The sequence below is a fragment of the Lampetra fluviatilis genome, chromosome 21, assembly GCF_964198595.1.
Source record: "Lampetra fluviatilis chromosome 21, kcLamFluv1.1, whole genome shotgun sequence".
Taxonomy (NCBI): domain Eukaryota; kingdom Metazoa; phylum Chordata; class Hyperoartia; order Petromyzontiformes; family Petromyzontidae; genus Lampetra; species Lampetra fluviatilis.
This window is the reverse complement of record NC_136295.1, coordinates 9,796,350-9,813,773: the sequence shown is the minus strand read 5'-3', so window position 1 is coordinate 9,813,773 and position 17,424 is coordinate 9,796,350. Positions and strand designations below refer to the sequence as shown.

The following is a 17,424-nucleotide window of genomic DNA, read 5'->3' as shown; positions in this document are numbered from 1 at the left end:
GGGGTGCATCTTGCTTTTCCGGAGTGTCTTATCTTGAGAATAGGGTAATAGCGAATAAGAGCACTCCCACCTCCACCCTACTAGTTTTATAGTTCATGGACTACATTTTATTCTCTGAACAATGCGGCATGTTGCTGGTACCCGAGTCGGCGGCTGTTTAGCCACTGAGCAGTGATGGTTCTATGCCTGCAGCCATCCCATTAATTTTTTGCGTAGAAAACCAAAGTAGGCCGTCTCCTGGAGGGCGGACGTTAAAATACCTTGGTGGTACCATTGAACACACAAGGTGTACACGGTTGTGCGCGGTTGTCGTAACGCCCGAATAATAACAGCATAGAAAATCCCTTTAAGATAAACGTTGAGAAACGTTGAGAAACGCGACACGTTAACTCGTGCAAAAAAAACCTGCGCAGAGAATTCCACAAAGTTCTACTTTGGTGCATAGCATATACAATCCTGCCAGCGAACAAGCAATCATTGCTGTGTCATCAGCCACGGTCATTCCACGGCTGGATGAAGGCCTCCCCCAAAGCTACCACCTGCGATGGAATAACAGTAACCCGCCCAACGCCTGCTCTACACACAAGCAGAAATGCATCGATCCATCTCCTTCGGTGGACCGTATTTCCCTTGCACGTTCCATTCCTTGGCTGCCACTCACTCCGTTATTTATTCTCTGACCAAGTTGTGTGTAAAATGTAAATCTCAAGGTCGTAGATCAAACAAATTTGGCGAAAATGTTCTGCAATAGCAAGGTAAATTTATTTAAAAAAAAACAACGTATTGATGCCTATTCTTTGTGTCTTTCTGTAAAGCCACGTAGATAGAAAAAATAAAAAATATATATATAACGGGTTTTTCACCTGGTGACGATTACTTGTGTTGCGATCGAAACGTCGTGATATTTGTATTATTTTTTCTATTTACGTGGCTTTACCAAAAGACCCAACGAATATGAATTCCTGCAGTCACGAAAGCTTGAAGGAAAGTATTGATGCATGTTATATTTAAATTAAAGTACAGAAATATAACTTTCCGCGTAGATATATGGCAGCTTTATAGAGTTGGCATCGATGCGTTCAAAATACAAATTGGCAAAAGTCGAACCTTGTCCCATCGTGGTCAATAAATTCCATGTTTACATTCTCTGATGATGTGTAAATTATACAATTTTACGATCGCTTTTTTGAAATTCACGTTCATCAAGCAAGCTCTTGAAAGAAATTAAGAGCACAAAGAGAAAGGCCATTAGCTAGTCTGTTAGCATCACGACCGTTTGATGATTGAAGTGCTACTTTTGGCTTTGTACTGTTTAGTTGATCATGTCTCCACAATCCCAGGTCTGCATACTGTAATGGTCACAATGATAAGCAAACCAGTTTGGTGATGGAGAAATGAAAGATAGTGTCGTGGAAACACTGGATTGTCTTGGAGTGACCTTGGCATATTCCAAAAAAGATGGCGGCATTGCTGATCTCAGGTGGCACGATGGCTTTAATGAGCAGCCACTGGTGACACATGAGTATGATGATGATTACAGTTGCACTTTCAATGTAAATATAAAATGGATAGTACAGATGAAATGTAAACTGTAAACGTGAGATTTTTCTTTGACTCAAAAGTGTCTGGCCACAAAAAAAAACAAACGCGTGTCTCCATGGTAGAACGAAGAGTTTGAGCTAAATGTATAAACGACTGCTTGTTTTGTGAACAATGGTGGTTGATTGCAAAATGCAATAGATAAATCTGAAGAAGAAAAAACAATATATTTAAATAAAACCTTAATACATTATGCAGTGTGTGATATTTTGCTTTGCAGCTTTCAATTACACAGTGATTAATAGCGGCTGTCACATTTAAGTCGTTTACATTTTCACGCACAATACGGTCGTGGAATGATGGTCGATTATTGCACATGTGAATAATGCGGGCGTATGGTAGAGGTTTGCATTTATTATTCACTGCATTTTCTCACACAGCGATTGCGTGCGATGTACACGCACGTGGGAGATTTGAAGGGTACGGTTAGTTGGAAAGCAACGTGCGTGGTTCGCATTTATCCTGACATTGTCTTTAGGAACACTGCAGCACTGCCCTTGAGTTCATTTGAACACCGCTCGACAGAGGTCGTAACCGGGTACCCGATACCCGTACCCTACCCGATACCCGGCTACCCGTACCCGGCCGGGTACGGGTACCCGTTTGCGACCCTGGTGCGGCCGGGTACGGGTAGGCCGTGAGTCACTGGTGAGTAACTGTTTGTCACTCATTTCCCAACGTCTTGTCTCTTCTCACAATTCAAGTTCCTAGAATCAACTCACCCGCGCCTGCAACAAGGCTTCATCCCAGAGGTCGCAATCAGGTACCCGTTTGCGACCCTGGTGCGGCCGGGTACGGGTAAGCAGAGGTGTGGACTCGAGTCATGTGACTTGGACTCGAGTCAGACTCGAGTCATGAATTTGATGACTTGCGACTCGACTTGGACTTGCATAACAATGACTTTGTCCCACCTCTGAGATGTGGACTCGAGTCATGTGACTTGGACTCGAGTCAGACTCGAGTCATGAATTTGATGACTTGCGACTCGACTTGGACTTGCATAACAATGACTTTGTCCCACCTATGAGATGTGGACTCGAGTCATGTGACTTGGACTCGAGTCAGACTCGAGTCATGAATTTGATGACTTGCGACTCGACTTGGACTTGCATAACAATGACTTTGTCCCACCTATGAGATGTGGACTCGAGTCATGTGACTTGGACTCGAGTCAGACTCGAGTCATGAATTTGATGACTTGCGACTCGACTTGGACTTGCATAACAATGACTTTGTCCCACCTATGAGATGTGGACTCGAGTCATGTGACTTGGACTCGAGTCAGACTCGAGTCATGAATTAGATGACTTGCGACTCGACTTGGACTTGCATAACAATGACTTTGTCCCACCTATGAGATGTGGACTCGAGTCATGTGACTTGGACTCGAGTCAGACTCGAGTCATGAATTTGATGACTTGCGACTCGACTTGGACTTGCATAACAATGACTTTGTCCCACCTCTGAGATGTGGACTCGAGTCATGTGACTTGGACTCGAGTCAGACTCGAGTCATGAATTTGATGACTTGCGACTCGACTTGGACTTGCATAACAATGACTTTGTCCCACCAATGAGATGTGGACTCGAGTCATGTGACTTGGACTCGAGTCAGACTCGAGTCATGAATTTGATGACTTGCGACTCGACTTGGACTTGCATAACAATGACTTTGTCCCACCTATGAGATGTGGACTCGAGTCATGTGACTTGGACTCGAGTCAGACTCGAGTCATGAATTTGATGACTTGCGACTCGACTTGGACTTGCATAACAATGACTTTGTCCCACCTATGAGATGTGGACTCGAGTCATGTGACTTGGACTCGAGTCAGACTCGAGTCATGAATTTGATGACTTGCGACTCGACTTGGACTTGCATAACAATGACTTTGTCCCACCTATGAGATGTGGACTCGAGTCATGTGACTTGGACTCGAGTCAGACTCGAGTCATGAATTTGATGACTTGCGACTCGACTTGGACTTGCATAACAATGACTTTGTCCCACCTCTGCGAGTCAGACTCGAGTCATGAATTTGATGACTTGCGACTCGACTTGGACTTGCATAACAATGACTTTGTCCCACCTATGAGATGTGGACTCGAGTCATGTGACTTGGACTCGAGTCAGACTCGAGTCATGAATTTGATGACTTGCGACTCGACTTGGACTTGCATAACAATGACTTTGTCCCACCTCTGCGAGTCAGACTCGAGTCATGAATTTGATGACTTGCGACTCGACTTGGACTTGCATAACAATGACTTTGTCCCACCTCTGCGAGTCAGACTCGAGTCATGAATTTGATGACTTGCGACTCGACTTGGACTTGCATAACAATGACTTTGTCCCACCTATGAGATGTGGACTCGAGTCATGTGACTTGGACTCGAGTCAGACTCGAGTCATGAATTTGATGACTTGCGACTCGACTTGGACTTGCATAACAATGACTTTGTCCCACCTATGAGATGTGGACTCGAGTCATGTGACTTGGACTCGAGTCAGACTCGAGTCATGAATTTGATGACTTGCGACTCGACTTGGACTTGCATAACAATGACTTTGTCCCACCTATGAGATGTGGACTCGAGTCATGTGACTTGGACTCGAGTCAGACTCGAGTCATGAATTTGATGACTTGCGACTCGACTTGGACTTGCATAACAATGACTTTGTCCCACCTCTGAGATGTGGACTCGAGTCATGTGACTTGGACTCGAGTCAGACTCGAGTCATGAATTTGATGACTTGCGACTCGACTTGGACTTGCATAACAATGACTTTGTCCCACCTATGAGATGTGGACTCGAGTCATGTGACTTGGACTCGAGTCAGACTCGAGTCATGAATTTGATGACTTGCGACTCGACTTGGACTTGCATAACAATGACTTTGTCCCACCTATGAGATGTGGACTCGAGTCATGTGACTTGGACTCGAGTCAGACTCGAGTCATGAATTTGATGACTTGCGACTCGACTTGGACTTGCATAACAATGACTTTGTCCCACCTATGAGATGTGGACTCGAGTCATGTGACTTGGACTCGAGTCAGACTCGAGTCATGAATTTGATGACTTGCGACTCGACTTGGACTTGCATAACAATGACTTTGTCCCACCTCTGCGAGTCAGACTCGAGTCATGAATTTGATGACTTGCGACTCGACTTGGACTTGCATAACAATGACTTTGTCCCACCTCTGCGAGTCAGACTCGAGTCATGAATTTGATGACTTGCGACTCGACTTGGACTTGCATAACAATGACTTTGTCCCACCTCTGCGAGTCAGACTCGAGTCATGAATTTGATGACTTGCGACTCGACTTGGACTTGCATAACAATGACTTTGTCCCACCTCTGCGAGTCAGACTCGAGTCATGAATTTGATGACTTGCGACTCGACTTGGACTTGCATAACAATGACTTTGTCCCACCTCTGCGAGTCAGACTCGAGTCATGAATTTGATGACTTGCGACTCGACTTGGACTTGCATAACAATGACTTTGTCCCACCTCTGCGAGTCAGACTCGAGTCATGAATTTGATGACTTGCGACTCGACTTGGACTTGCATAACAATGACTTTGTCCCACCTATGAGATGTGGACTCGAGTCATGTGACTTGGACTCGAGTCAGACTCGAGTCATGAATTTGATGACTTGCGACTCGACTTGGACTTGCATAACAATGACTTTGTCCCACCTCTGCGAGTCAGACTCGAGTCATGAATTTGATGACTTGCGACTCGACTTGGACTTGCATAACAATGACTTTGTCCCACCTCTGCGAGTCAGACTCGAGTCATGAATTTGATGACTTGCGACTCGACTTGGACTTGCATAACAATGACTTTGTCCCACCTCTGCGAGTCAGACTCGAGTCATGAATTTGATGACTTGCGACTCGACTTGGACTTGCATAACAATGACTTTGTCCCACCTCTGCGAGTCAGACTCGAGTCATGAATTTGATGACTTGCGACTCGACTTGGACTTGCATAACAATGACTTTGTCCCACCTCTGCGAGTCAGACTCGAGTCATGAATTTGATGACTTGCGACTCGATATGGACTTGCATAACAATGACTTTGTCCCACCTATGAGATGTGGACTCGAGTCATGTGACTTGGACTCGAGTCAGACTCGAGTCATGAATTTGATGACTTGCGACTCGACTTGGACTTGCATAACAATGACTTTGTCCCACCTCTGCGAGTCAGACTCGAGTCATGAATTTGATGACTTGCGACTCGACTTGGACTTGCATAACAATGACTTTGTCCCACCTCTGCGAGTCAGACTCGAGTCATGAATTTGATGACTTGCGACTCGACTTGGACTTGCATAACAATGACTTTGTCCCACCTCTGCGAGTCAGACTCGAGTCATGAATTTGATGACTTGCGACTCGACTTGGACTTGCATAACAATGACTTTGTCCCACCTCTGCGAGTCAGACTCGAGTCATGAATTTGATGACTTGCGACTCGACTTGGACTTGCATAACAATGACTTTGTCCCACCTATGAGATGTGGACTCGAGTCATGTGACTTGGACTCGAGTCAGACTCGAGTCATGAATTTGATGACTTGCGACTCGACTTGGACTTGCATAACAATGACTTTGTCCCACCTCTGCGAGTCAGACTCGAGTCATGAATTTGATGACTTGCGACTCGACTTGGACTTGCATAACAATGACTTTGTCCCACCTCTGCGAGTCAGACTCGAGTCATGAATTTGATGACTTGCGACTCGACTTGGACTTGCATAACAATGACTTTGTCCCACCTATGAGATGTGGACTCGAGTCATGTGACTTGGACTCGAGTCAGACTCGAGTCATGAATTTGATGACTTGCGACTCGACTTGGACTTGCATAACAATGACTTTGTCCCACCTCTGAGATGTGGACTCGAGTCATGTGACTTGGACTCGAGTCAGACTCGAGTCATGAATTTGATGACTTGCGACTCGACTTGGACTTGCATAACAATGACTTTGTCCCACCTATGAGATGTGGACTCGAGTCATGTGACTTGGACTCGAGTCAGACTCGAGTCATGAATTTGATGACTTGCGACTCGACTTGGACTTGCATAACAATGACTTTGTCCCACCTCTGCGAGTCAGACTCGAGTCATGAATTTGATGACTTGCGACTCGACTTGGACTTGCATAACAATGACTTTGTCCCACCTATGAGATGTGGACTCGAGTCATGTGACTTGGACTCGAGTCAGACTCGAGTCATGAATTTGATGACTTGCGACTCGACTTGGACTTGCATAACAATGACTTTGTCCCACCTCTGCGAGTCAGACTCGAGTCATGAATTTGATGACTTGCGACTCGACTTGGACTTGCATAACAATGACTTTGTCCCACCTCTGCGAGTCAGACTCGAGTCATGAATTTGATGACTTGCGACTCGACTTGGACTTGCATAACAATGACTTTGTCCCACCTCTGCGAGTCAGACTCGAGTCATGAATTTGATGACTTGCGACTCGACTTGGACTTGCATAACAATGACTTTGTCCCACCTATGAGATGTGGACTCGAGTCATGTGACTTGGACTCGAGTCAGACTCGAGTCATGAATTTGATGACTTGCGACTCGACTTGGACTTGCATAACAATGACTTTGTCCCACCTATGAGATGTGGACTCGAGTCATGTGACTTGGACTCGAGTCAGACTCGAGTCATGAATTTGATGACTTGCGACTCGACTTGGACTTGCATAACAATGACTTTGTCCCACCTATGAGATGTGGACTCGAGTCATGTGACTTGGACTCGAGTCAGACTCGAGTCATGAATTTGATGACTTGCGACTCGACTTGGACTTGCATAACAATGACTTTGTCCCACCTCTGCGAGTCAGACTCGAGTCATGAATTTGATGACTTGCGACTCGACTTGGACTTGCATAACAATGACTTTGTCCCACCTCTGCGAGTCAGACTCGAGTCATGAATTTGATGACTTGCGACTCGACTTGGACTTGCATAACAATGACTTTGTCCCACCTCTGCGAGTCAGACTCGAGTCATGAATTTGATGACTTGCGACTCGACTTGGACTTGCATAACAATGACTTTGTCCCACCTCTGCGAGTCAGACTCGAGTCATGAATTTGATGACTTGCGACTCGACTTGGACTTGCATAACAATGACTTTGTCCCACCTCTGCGAGTCAGACTCGAGTCATGAATTTGATGACTTGCGACTCGACTTGGACTTGCATAACAATGACTTTGTCCCACCTCTGCGAGTCAGACTCGAGTCATGAATTTGATGACTTGCGACTCGACTTGGACTTGCATAACAATGACTTTGTCCCACCTCTGCGAGTCAGACTCGAGTCATGAATTTGATGACTTGCGACTCGACTTGGACTTGCATAACAATGACTTTGTTCCACCTCTGCGAGTCAGACTCGAGTCATGAATTTGATGACTTGCGACTCGACTTGGACTTGCATAACAATGACTTTGTCCCACCTCTGCGAGTCAGACTCGAGTCATGAATTTGATGACTTGCGACTCGACTTGGACTTGCATAACAATGACTTTGTCCCACCTCTGCGAGTCAGACTCGAGTCATGAATTTGATGACTTGCGACTCGACTTGGACTTGCATAACAATGACTTTGTCCCACCTCTGCGAGTCAGACTCGAGTCATGAATTTGATGACTTGCGACTCGACTTGGACTTGCATAACAATGACTTTGTCCCACCTCTGCGAGTCAGACTCGAGTCATGAATTTGATGACTTGCGACTCGACTTGGACTTGCATAACAATGACTTTGTCCCACCTCTGCGAGTCAGACTCGAGTCATGAATTTGATGACTTGCGACTCGACTTGGACTTGCATAACAATGACTTTGTCCCACCTCTGCGAGTCAGACTCGAGTCATGAATTTGATGACTTGCGACTCGACTTGGACTTGCATAACAATGACTTTGTCCCACCTCTGCGAGTCAGACTCGAGTCATGAATTTGATGACTTGCGACTCGACTTGGACTTGCATAACAATGACTTTGTCCCACCTCTGCGGGTAAGGAATCAAAACCCGTTTGCGACCTCTGCCGCTCGATGCTGCCCCGTTAACTTGGCATTTCAGCGGAATTTCGAATTCAATTTAATGAGATAACAAATGTGCAGACATGTGTTTTCTTAATAGCATAAATAAACAATGGAAATTCCTGAATTTGCTCTCATCACAATTGCAAGCACAGTCAGTATACGTGATTTCTTATTCAAATGAGCATTGAGGCAGTGCTGATCTCTTATTTACAGTGCAATCCTAAGAGAGTATATACATAGGAAAACCACTGCTGACCTACGCACAAAGTGGTGCTCATTTGTTCAACCCAGAGGGATGATGGGCCGAGTCAACTCATAACCAGGATTTGAACAAGTAACCCGTCAGATTTGCAAGCTGCTCACTCGATCCGACTGAGCGCGACTCAGTCAAGCCGCGTGTCTGTGGACGTTGAAGATTTGTGCAGCCCGACTTTCGAGTTACTGAAATTAAGCATTCACCGTTAATGTACAAAACTGATTAAAGCAATGTCTCAATGCCTTCAACGAGTTATGCGTGGGATTTCTTCAGGAGCTCTTGGTTTCCTACCACAATGCCAACTCATAAACGGAGATGACCCAGCATCATCCCAATGCAAGACTTTCTAGAAAGAAAAAGTGCTCACGGTATGAAATAAGTACGTACATTGAAAATCTCGACAAGCTTGCTGGGTAGGATACCTCGGGAAGTTTATCCTGCTACTCTCAGGAGCTTTGATAAGTTATCAATATTTGGCTGTTGCAGACTTTGGCTTTTACACTGAATATTTAAAAATGCTAAACGTGCAGTTGTTACTTAAGACAACCTGAAGTGATTCACAGTTCTTGAATAAATTACGTAAGTGTCAAGGTACATTTCTTCTTTTCGTAAACTAATGATCACTGATGTCATGTTTACAAGTTCGATTCCGTTCATGCACACACTGGCCTTTTTCTTGACACATTTCATGAATATCACTTCCCACGCATTACCAGCATGTGGCGCTGTCCAATGGCTTAACATGTGCATTTCACGTTATGTTTTGACATTTATGCATGCCGCAAGTAGCATGCAACAGCTTCCATTTTAAACAAACCTACCACTTGTCAACGATCTGGGGACGAATATCGGGGATGGAATATACACTTCGGCACTTTGCGCTTCCTTCAATCAAACTGTGACGCTAAAATGGGTTTGCATCACGCCACTCCTGGCATAAGGTCCTGCAACAGAAGGAGCTCTCAGCAGCCCTTCGAGAAGTGGTAATTTGGCCTGCTCTACCACGCTAGCCAGACATCTCGAGAGAGGTGGGAATACCCAGAACGTTAACCATTACATCACGCAGCATTACACGCTCCCTGCTGAATAAACTAAAAAGGGTGTTTTTGAGTAGTTATTACCATCAACAAGTACACGAATACTATGGTAATGTATAAGTATTAACTATCCACATCTGTTAAAATGACATTGTTCGGTCACAGTAATGATTACACATTAAGGCATCTGTATATATATCATAAACATACAAAATGACTGTTAAATGACAATTTAATCTTTTTATTTCATTTCATCATAATTCAGAACATAGCAATTTTACTCAATTATTCTCCATAAAGGCATCACCATTACAAAAAAACCCCCTTAAACATGCACCATAGCAAATGTTGAACAATCACGATTCAAAAGAAAGTCAAAATAACATCAACAGGCTGCAAATATAAGTGTAAATATATTTTTTAATGCGGTTAAACCCCTATTCTTTCATTTAAACCCAATGATAAAATTCCACTTTAAATGCATTACATTTTTAACACCATGTGTGAAATAATATTACTTTGCATGTGAAGCTGCTGTCGCGATACTGATCACAAGCAATGGATGGATAAATGCAAAGTAGAGTTTGCATCGGGTATGATAAAGCATAAGATCACTATTCGCACCATCCCTTGGTAGTGGTAAATTTATATTTCCTTTGTCAACCGCGGCGTTGTTGCAAACAAAGCCCATCGATTGCCCTCCCTGCTCCCATTAAGCAAGCAAAACATGGAGAAATAACATCAAGACTGTTGTATAATGTCGCAAATTTGGTGCAACATGCCCTTCCAAGTGACAAGCTTAAAGGGAAAAAAAAGTCACCAATTTTCTAAAAACGTTTTGCTGTTCCATGTTTAGAAACTCTTCATTAAAATAGAGAACAAGCCAATGTACGTAAACTGCAAAGTCGACAAATCTCGTTGCTTGAGCATTCACTGCACCCTCCCTCCTCCAAGCAACCTGTTATCTCCCCGTACAGCGGCCGACATATATATAGGCGAGAAGCTTCTGCTTCAACGAATAATCAGTGCGCAATCAGCATTTCCTTTTGAGCTGCCACTTACACTCGCCTTCAGCAGCTGCTTGCCAGCACTCGACATTCGTGACGTTTGAGCTTACACTCATTTACACCCTCTCGTGCCCGTTTTCGTGCGACCACTTTTGCACACCTACCACTTCTAGCCAAATCGCTTCTTGCACAGTGTACCTATCTAATATACCTTACAAGGTAAGAGGCAATAACTCTGTATATGTATAATTATATACAGCGTATATACGCAAATATGGCTATTCAGTTGCGGGAGAGATGACACTGGTCAAAAGATAGGCGTTTACATTTGTGAATCAACACACAAGGTAAGTTGGCCTTTGCTGCATCCCATGTCCAGTATTCAAAATAATATCCAGGTTCACTTGCCCAGCTGCAAGCACAGACCAACATATTTTTTAAGCTGCACAAAAAGGAAATGTAAAGTGTACACAGTAAGTACGTTGCATATCCCACCGTCACGCATTCCACTTTTCCCAATTAACTGCCCACACCCATTGATACCATTTGCACGTGGTGTAACCATATTTTTTCCATAGATGTTACAAATTTTGAGTTTCACACTCAGTAATGTTATCATTCTCACATACATTCGCTTACTTCGAAAGAAGTACAGTAAAGCATTTTTATTTTGTTTTACAGCAGTTTGCACTTCATGTTTATCCAGTAACCTGTTTGTGTACGGCATAACTAATTTTCCATATGTTCCCATAACTGCCTATACCTTAGTCCCCAGGGAGTTGGAAATACACGTCCGTTCAACGAATAAATTGTTAACGCCAGACCTGTTCAATCTGCAATTCCTAGCATGGACAAGCAAGGTGGGTGAACCAGGACATTAACTTGAATTTTTACCAATTCAATTGACTGCAGTCAAAGACAGTATTAAAATGGGGAGAAAAAAAAACATTTACAAAAGACAGAGACAATCAAGGCAAATACCATCGGGACTTTAGGGTAAGTGGCCAGAACATCCGTGTAGTTCTCGGACGTGTTTTTGCGTGCACCGCGCTTGTTGTTCGACATAATGGGTTGCGCCACATATTTCCATGCCAAACAACACGCAGATAAAAACCCAAAAACACATCGGTGAGCGATACAGCACGACCGCGAAAACCTTATGCAGTTGCGCTACAGCGTTGCCCGGGGAATGTGTACGTGTGCACTATTTCTTCTTTGTTGGGGATGTGGGGGCGATGGGAGAGGTGGGGGTGGCAGGTGGCGAGGCAAGGGGGTGGCTGGGTTGCGACGGGGGTTGTGGCGGTGGTGGTAGGTGTGCACATTTGCGACCCTGCAGATATGCTCGCAGGGCTTCCCCGTCACGGTTGAGCCACGCCGCATTAAGGAGGATGTTTTCGCACGACTGCTGGACCGTGCGCTCGGCCGATGGGGTTGGGTTTTTTTCAAAAAACTCCTGCGCAAAGGGAAAAACGTCGGTCAATAACGAGTGCCGAAGGCGATGCTGTTTTTTTGACCGAGTCACAAATATGCTCAGTACTTAGGCATGCAACGACCATGGCTAGTCAGTGCAGGTTGGTGAAGAGGAGAGTCCCAAGTCTGGTTCGGATGTCACTCACCGCTGATGTTAGCCGTGGCAGGGCATAAAACTGCTGGGTTTGTGGCACAATGCACTAACCACTTGCCTATTGGTTTAGCAAACCAGCACGGTGAATTATGGTCAAACAAGACCCACTGTTGATGTGACGTGGTAACACATTCATCCAGCAGTGGACTGTATTAAATGTATTGAACGTGCCGTGCGGTTTGAACGTTCTCACGTGCCAATCGGTGATCGTTACAGAAACTGAACTGGGTTCAATTATTCATTCCTTAACCTATGGAACTGATGATCAATTTCTGAAGTGATTATCAAAAAAAATGGCAATTGATTGAGAACCTTTGTAAAATATGATTTGCTTTTATTTGCATAAAATGCAATCTAGATTTTATACACGTGGTGATTTCCAACCGAAGTCTGCTAAAATCAATAAGGTAATTACTGTTTAAACGTGTACACATTTTGCATGTGGATTGACCCACCTTGACTTGGTTGGCCTTCTTCTCACTTGCAAAGTTGTCGGTGGTCATCTGTCATGAGAGAACATTTAATATGCAATCAAGTACAGGTAAGGAACCAGTAAAATTGAGAATGCTGAAATGTATACATGATTATTTGCTATTTTGTGAATAACAGAGTTTTGTATTATTCATAATCAACGTTTTTGGGTTTAGATCGCGTTATTTATAAATGTGTTGTAACCCTCCACCACCCGACACGGCCAATCAGTAAAAAAGTGTCACGTTGACAAAAGACAAATAGTTCACTGCTTTAGCCCACCGGTGTGTTGAAGCGTGAAACCACAACATTTACAATTTGAGTACGACGTTTCGCTGGTAATTGCATCCAGCATCATCGGGCAATTCGCCAGAATGGTGAGGATCTGCTGTGTCTCCCATTCGGGTGGTGGAGAGTTACGACACATTTATAAATAACGCGATCTAAACCCAAAAACGTTGATTATGAATAATATTGGTCGCGAAAGCCTACGTGTTAAACAGAGTTTTGTATTGTTGCAATATATAAAAAATGATGCAATAAAATTATAGTCGAGTTAATATATTATGCCATATTCCCATTAAATATTCATGTTGCTAATGAACATGACATACATATATTCCCTGAATATAAATGAAGGTACAATTTTGATATGAATTTTGGAATGTATTGCTTAATGTCAGCTAAAACACATACGTGTTGTGTTTAGTTTGTTTTCCTTCCCCCGCACCTCCGGTTAGTATGGTTGGCCACGTTTGGTGCGAAAGAAGTTCAACATATTCTTGGTTCTTTCGGTAAATTTACGTAGAAGGGAAATAAAACATTTGTAAAAAATATAAAACAATACAATTCTCACGACGTTTTGACTGCAACACAAGCAATTATCATCAGGTGTGAAATCCACAGCAAAAAAAAATCACACCTGATGATGATTGCTTGTGATGCAGTCGAAACGTCGTGAGAATTTTATTTTTTATATTTATTATTATTTTATTATTTCCCTTCTACGTGACTTTACCGAAAGAACCACGAATATGAATCCCTGCAGTCACGAAAGCTTTAAATCAAAAGTTCAAAATACATTCACAATCTCACAAAACACTCTCCCGCTTGGAAAGCACTACGCTAAGTATATGCTCCAGTGCTTTACTGCAGGGGCCAACAAGGTGAAGAACCCCACAATTCCTTAATGAGCCTAAACATCGGGTGGCCTGGGCCCTGGGGGACACAGCGATGCCTTAATGGTGTGGGTCTGCGAGCTTGCCGAGGATACCCAACCGCTGTGAAAACATAACGAGATGACACAGCTGGAAGCCAGGGGGCGTACGATACCTTGATGAGTCGAGGCAGCAGGAAGCCGCCCTGATAGCGGCTGCTTAACTCGGCCCACTTCTCCTGAACAAAGCGCCAGGCCATGCTCATGCCCAGCTTGCTGCTGCCTGCCACGCCCCCAATCACAAACACCGTGTCCTGCGAGCGTACTTCCTCCTGCAAGGTCAGAGCGCGCGTGGGTTGGGAGGAAAGAAATGTATTCAATTAGATTACACGCGTTTTACTGGGTGCCGTTTGCAATCACGTCTGAAATTTCGCTCCACACGCCGGGAGCTTGTTCAGAAATTGAGGTCAATTCAGAAACTTGACTTGGACTCCTTTTCACTTGCAAAGTTGTTGGTGATTAATTCATATTTTGTGAAAAGAATGTTTAACATGTCGTAAATTCAGTTGCTGAAAAAACTCCCAGCGGGCCAAGGGAAATGTCAGAACACCATCCCGAGCGACACTTGTTACAACCTAAAAAAATACAACGCAGGGCTGTACAGTACAACCACATAGATCTACGGAGTAGTACAGATTGCAAGCTCTGGGACCTACTTAAGGTCACCTACTAAAGCAGTCAAAGACTCAGTTCTTGGGAGCTACCCCTCGGGAACTATGGGCTTTTCTTGGGGTGACCCGCTCAACGGTAGAGCGAGTGGCTTGCAATTGGAAGCTTGCGAGTTCAACTCCTGGATGGGGGTTGAGACTCAGCCCATCATTTCTGCAGGGTCCACACAATAGCAGTAGAGAAATCAACAGTGTTTGTCTTTTGGTTGTATAATGAATGTGTACTTTCCACCACTGGCTCAGGACTATGAACAGGAGATGAGCACTGCCTACACATGCCCATTTGAGCTGTAAATCACTTTCGCTTGAAGTGAAAAGCTTTGTTCATTTACCATCTTTATTCTCACTTTCAATTATATTTGACACCGTGTGAAAAACATGATAATGATGGCAATTTGTGCCCAGCATCAGTTCTAATGCCATTATTTGGTTATAAAATATATATATCAATGTGCAGCCCTGCAATTGCTTTATCACGCCACTACATGAAGAAGGGCCTCCACTAGAGGGAGCTCTAGGGAGGGTACGTTGGCCTATTCTTCCACACTAGACAGGCATCTTCGAAGCGGTTACAGTACTCAGACTTTACCCCACCACACGTGACCTGCCGACCCACTTTGGCGTGTCATTTATTTTGCTTGGGGGACAGAGGCAGTATGTACGCATCTTCCTTTGGTTGTATAATCATTAGAATTCATCCCAGAAAGATGCGTAATAGTTCAATAACTCCTATCTGAATGTCAACGTCAACTCTTCCGATGGAACACACCGAGTGGGCTGGAAGCCACCCCTTACCGAAATGGAGAAATTGAGGACCTTTTGGAGCAACTCAGCAGTGGGGGAGGCACCAACAATCCGTTCAATCCTCACCCTCTCCTCCAGCTGGTCCGTGTGCTTGTGCATCTGTGGGAACAAGCAAGCAAGGCTCATATGAACCACAATACCTTAATTTCGTCAAAGGAGCATAAACCATCACGCCAACTGCATTCATCCTCACAGCAGCGGCTTTTGGCTAACCATCGAACAAAGACGGTCACTGCATCGCGCGCTGTCATCTGCGCTTCTGCGGCCGTCTAGAACGCTCTTCCTTCCGATATTAGGAAGCCACTGAAGCTATGCACTTTTAAATCTAAATGGAAAACTAATTTCTTTAGAACTGCTTTAGTTTATTGTTGTCCTTCCCCCGCACCTCTGATTAGCATGCTTGGCTATGTACGGTGCAAAAGAAGTTCAACATACATACATGATCATTATCATAGCCAAGTGTCTCATAGGCCAATGGCTACAGACGTTAAACATTGGCACATCGTATGTCGATAATGCAACACGCATCTAAAAAATGTTCCCAAACCCCGCGCGGGTGCTGCATGCACACGCAAAAGCACGTCCAGGGTTTCTGTACGGACGTGAGCATGGCTGCACACAGTGACTTGATTTATTCAAGAAACCTGATAATTTGGCTGCAAAACAGACTTTTCCCCAAAGGACTGCCTGTTCAGCCTGGGGTAATGAGGCCACTGTTAATTGGTGTCCCCATTAAAATAAAAAAAATGGGGTGGCTATTGAGAGGGAGTGTGACACTACTGCCCCTCTTGATGTTTGCACCACCAGCAATGAGCCCTACTTGACGGTCAGCTGCCACACTTACCAGCGCAGAACTTGAGTGGTATTCAAAAGATATGCACGTTATCTGGACGCACCGCCACTATGTGCCAATCGTATGCCAAAGTGATGTCAAATGGGCATGCCCATTATTCACCCTCCCAACCCCGCACCAACCCAGCGTGATTCGCTCAGTTGTAAAAAAAAAGGCCGTCTTCTTGGTTCTTTCGGTAAAGTCACGTAGAAGGGAAATAATAAAATAATAAAAATAAGACATAATTAAATTTTAATTCTCACGACGTTTCGGCCACAACACAAGCAGCCGTCCTCGGGTGAAGAAACAGAGCTGTCGGACGCTGTCTTTCCCTTCTACGTGACTTTACCGAAAGAACCAAGAAGATGAATCCCTGCAGTCACGAAAGCTTTAAATCGAAATTTAATATGTGGCTGCTTATTTAAATAAATTATTTTTGTACTGCACTGTCTGTCTCATGTGCTCAGTCTGAATTATTCTGTCTCATTCTCTCCGTTAAATCTAAATTTCATCATCGACCATGAGCTATCCATCGCTGGACACAAGGCCTTGCGCAAAGCCATTACCAACCCTCTAAACCTCCAAGACACTCGCTGGGAGACACGGACCTTCAGCAATGTGTCCAGCACGGCCGAGTCGCCGTGCTTCAACACCGTGACGTAAACCTGTGGAGACAAAATGAAAGACCCTTTTTTTTAAAAAACGATATTGTATATATTAAATGTATTTTTTTACATCATTTGTATTTAGTGTTCATTTCATGAATTTGGCGGCATCATTTAAGTTTTTCTCAATGTCTTA

The 17,424-nt window shown here is 44.2% G+C and overlaps 1 protein-coding gene across 1 annotated transcript in view; it reads right to left on the bottom strand.

Moving 5' to 3' along the window:
* Positions 1-10,226: 10,226 nt before the first annotated feature.
* Positions 10,227-17,424, bottom strand: part of LOC144938214 (puromycin-sensitive aminopeptidase-like) — a 39,105-nt gene continuing 31,907 nt past the window's right edge. Inside the window, exons 19-23 of the mRNA XM_078866030.1 lie at positions 17,232-17,288; positions 15,783-15,890; positions 14,436-14,591; positions 13,088-13,135; positions 10,227-12,461 (exon numbers count right to left, since the gene is read on the bottom strand). Coding sequence (XP_078722156.1) covers positions 12,213-12,461; positions 13,088-13,135; positions 14,436-14,591; positions 15,783-15,890; positions 17,232-17,288 — 618 coding nt within the window. The 3' untranslated portion in view covers positions 10,227-12,212. The remainder of the gene's footprint in view (positions 12,462-13,087; positions 13,136-14,435; positions 14,592-15,782; positions 15,891-17,231; positions 17,289-17,424) is intronic.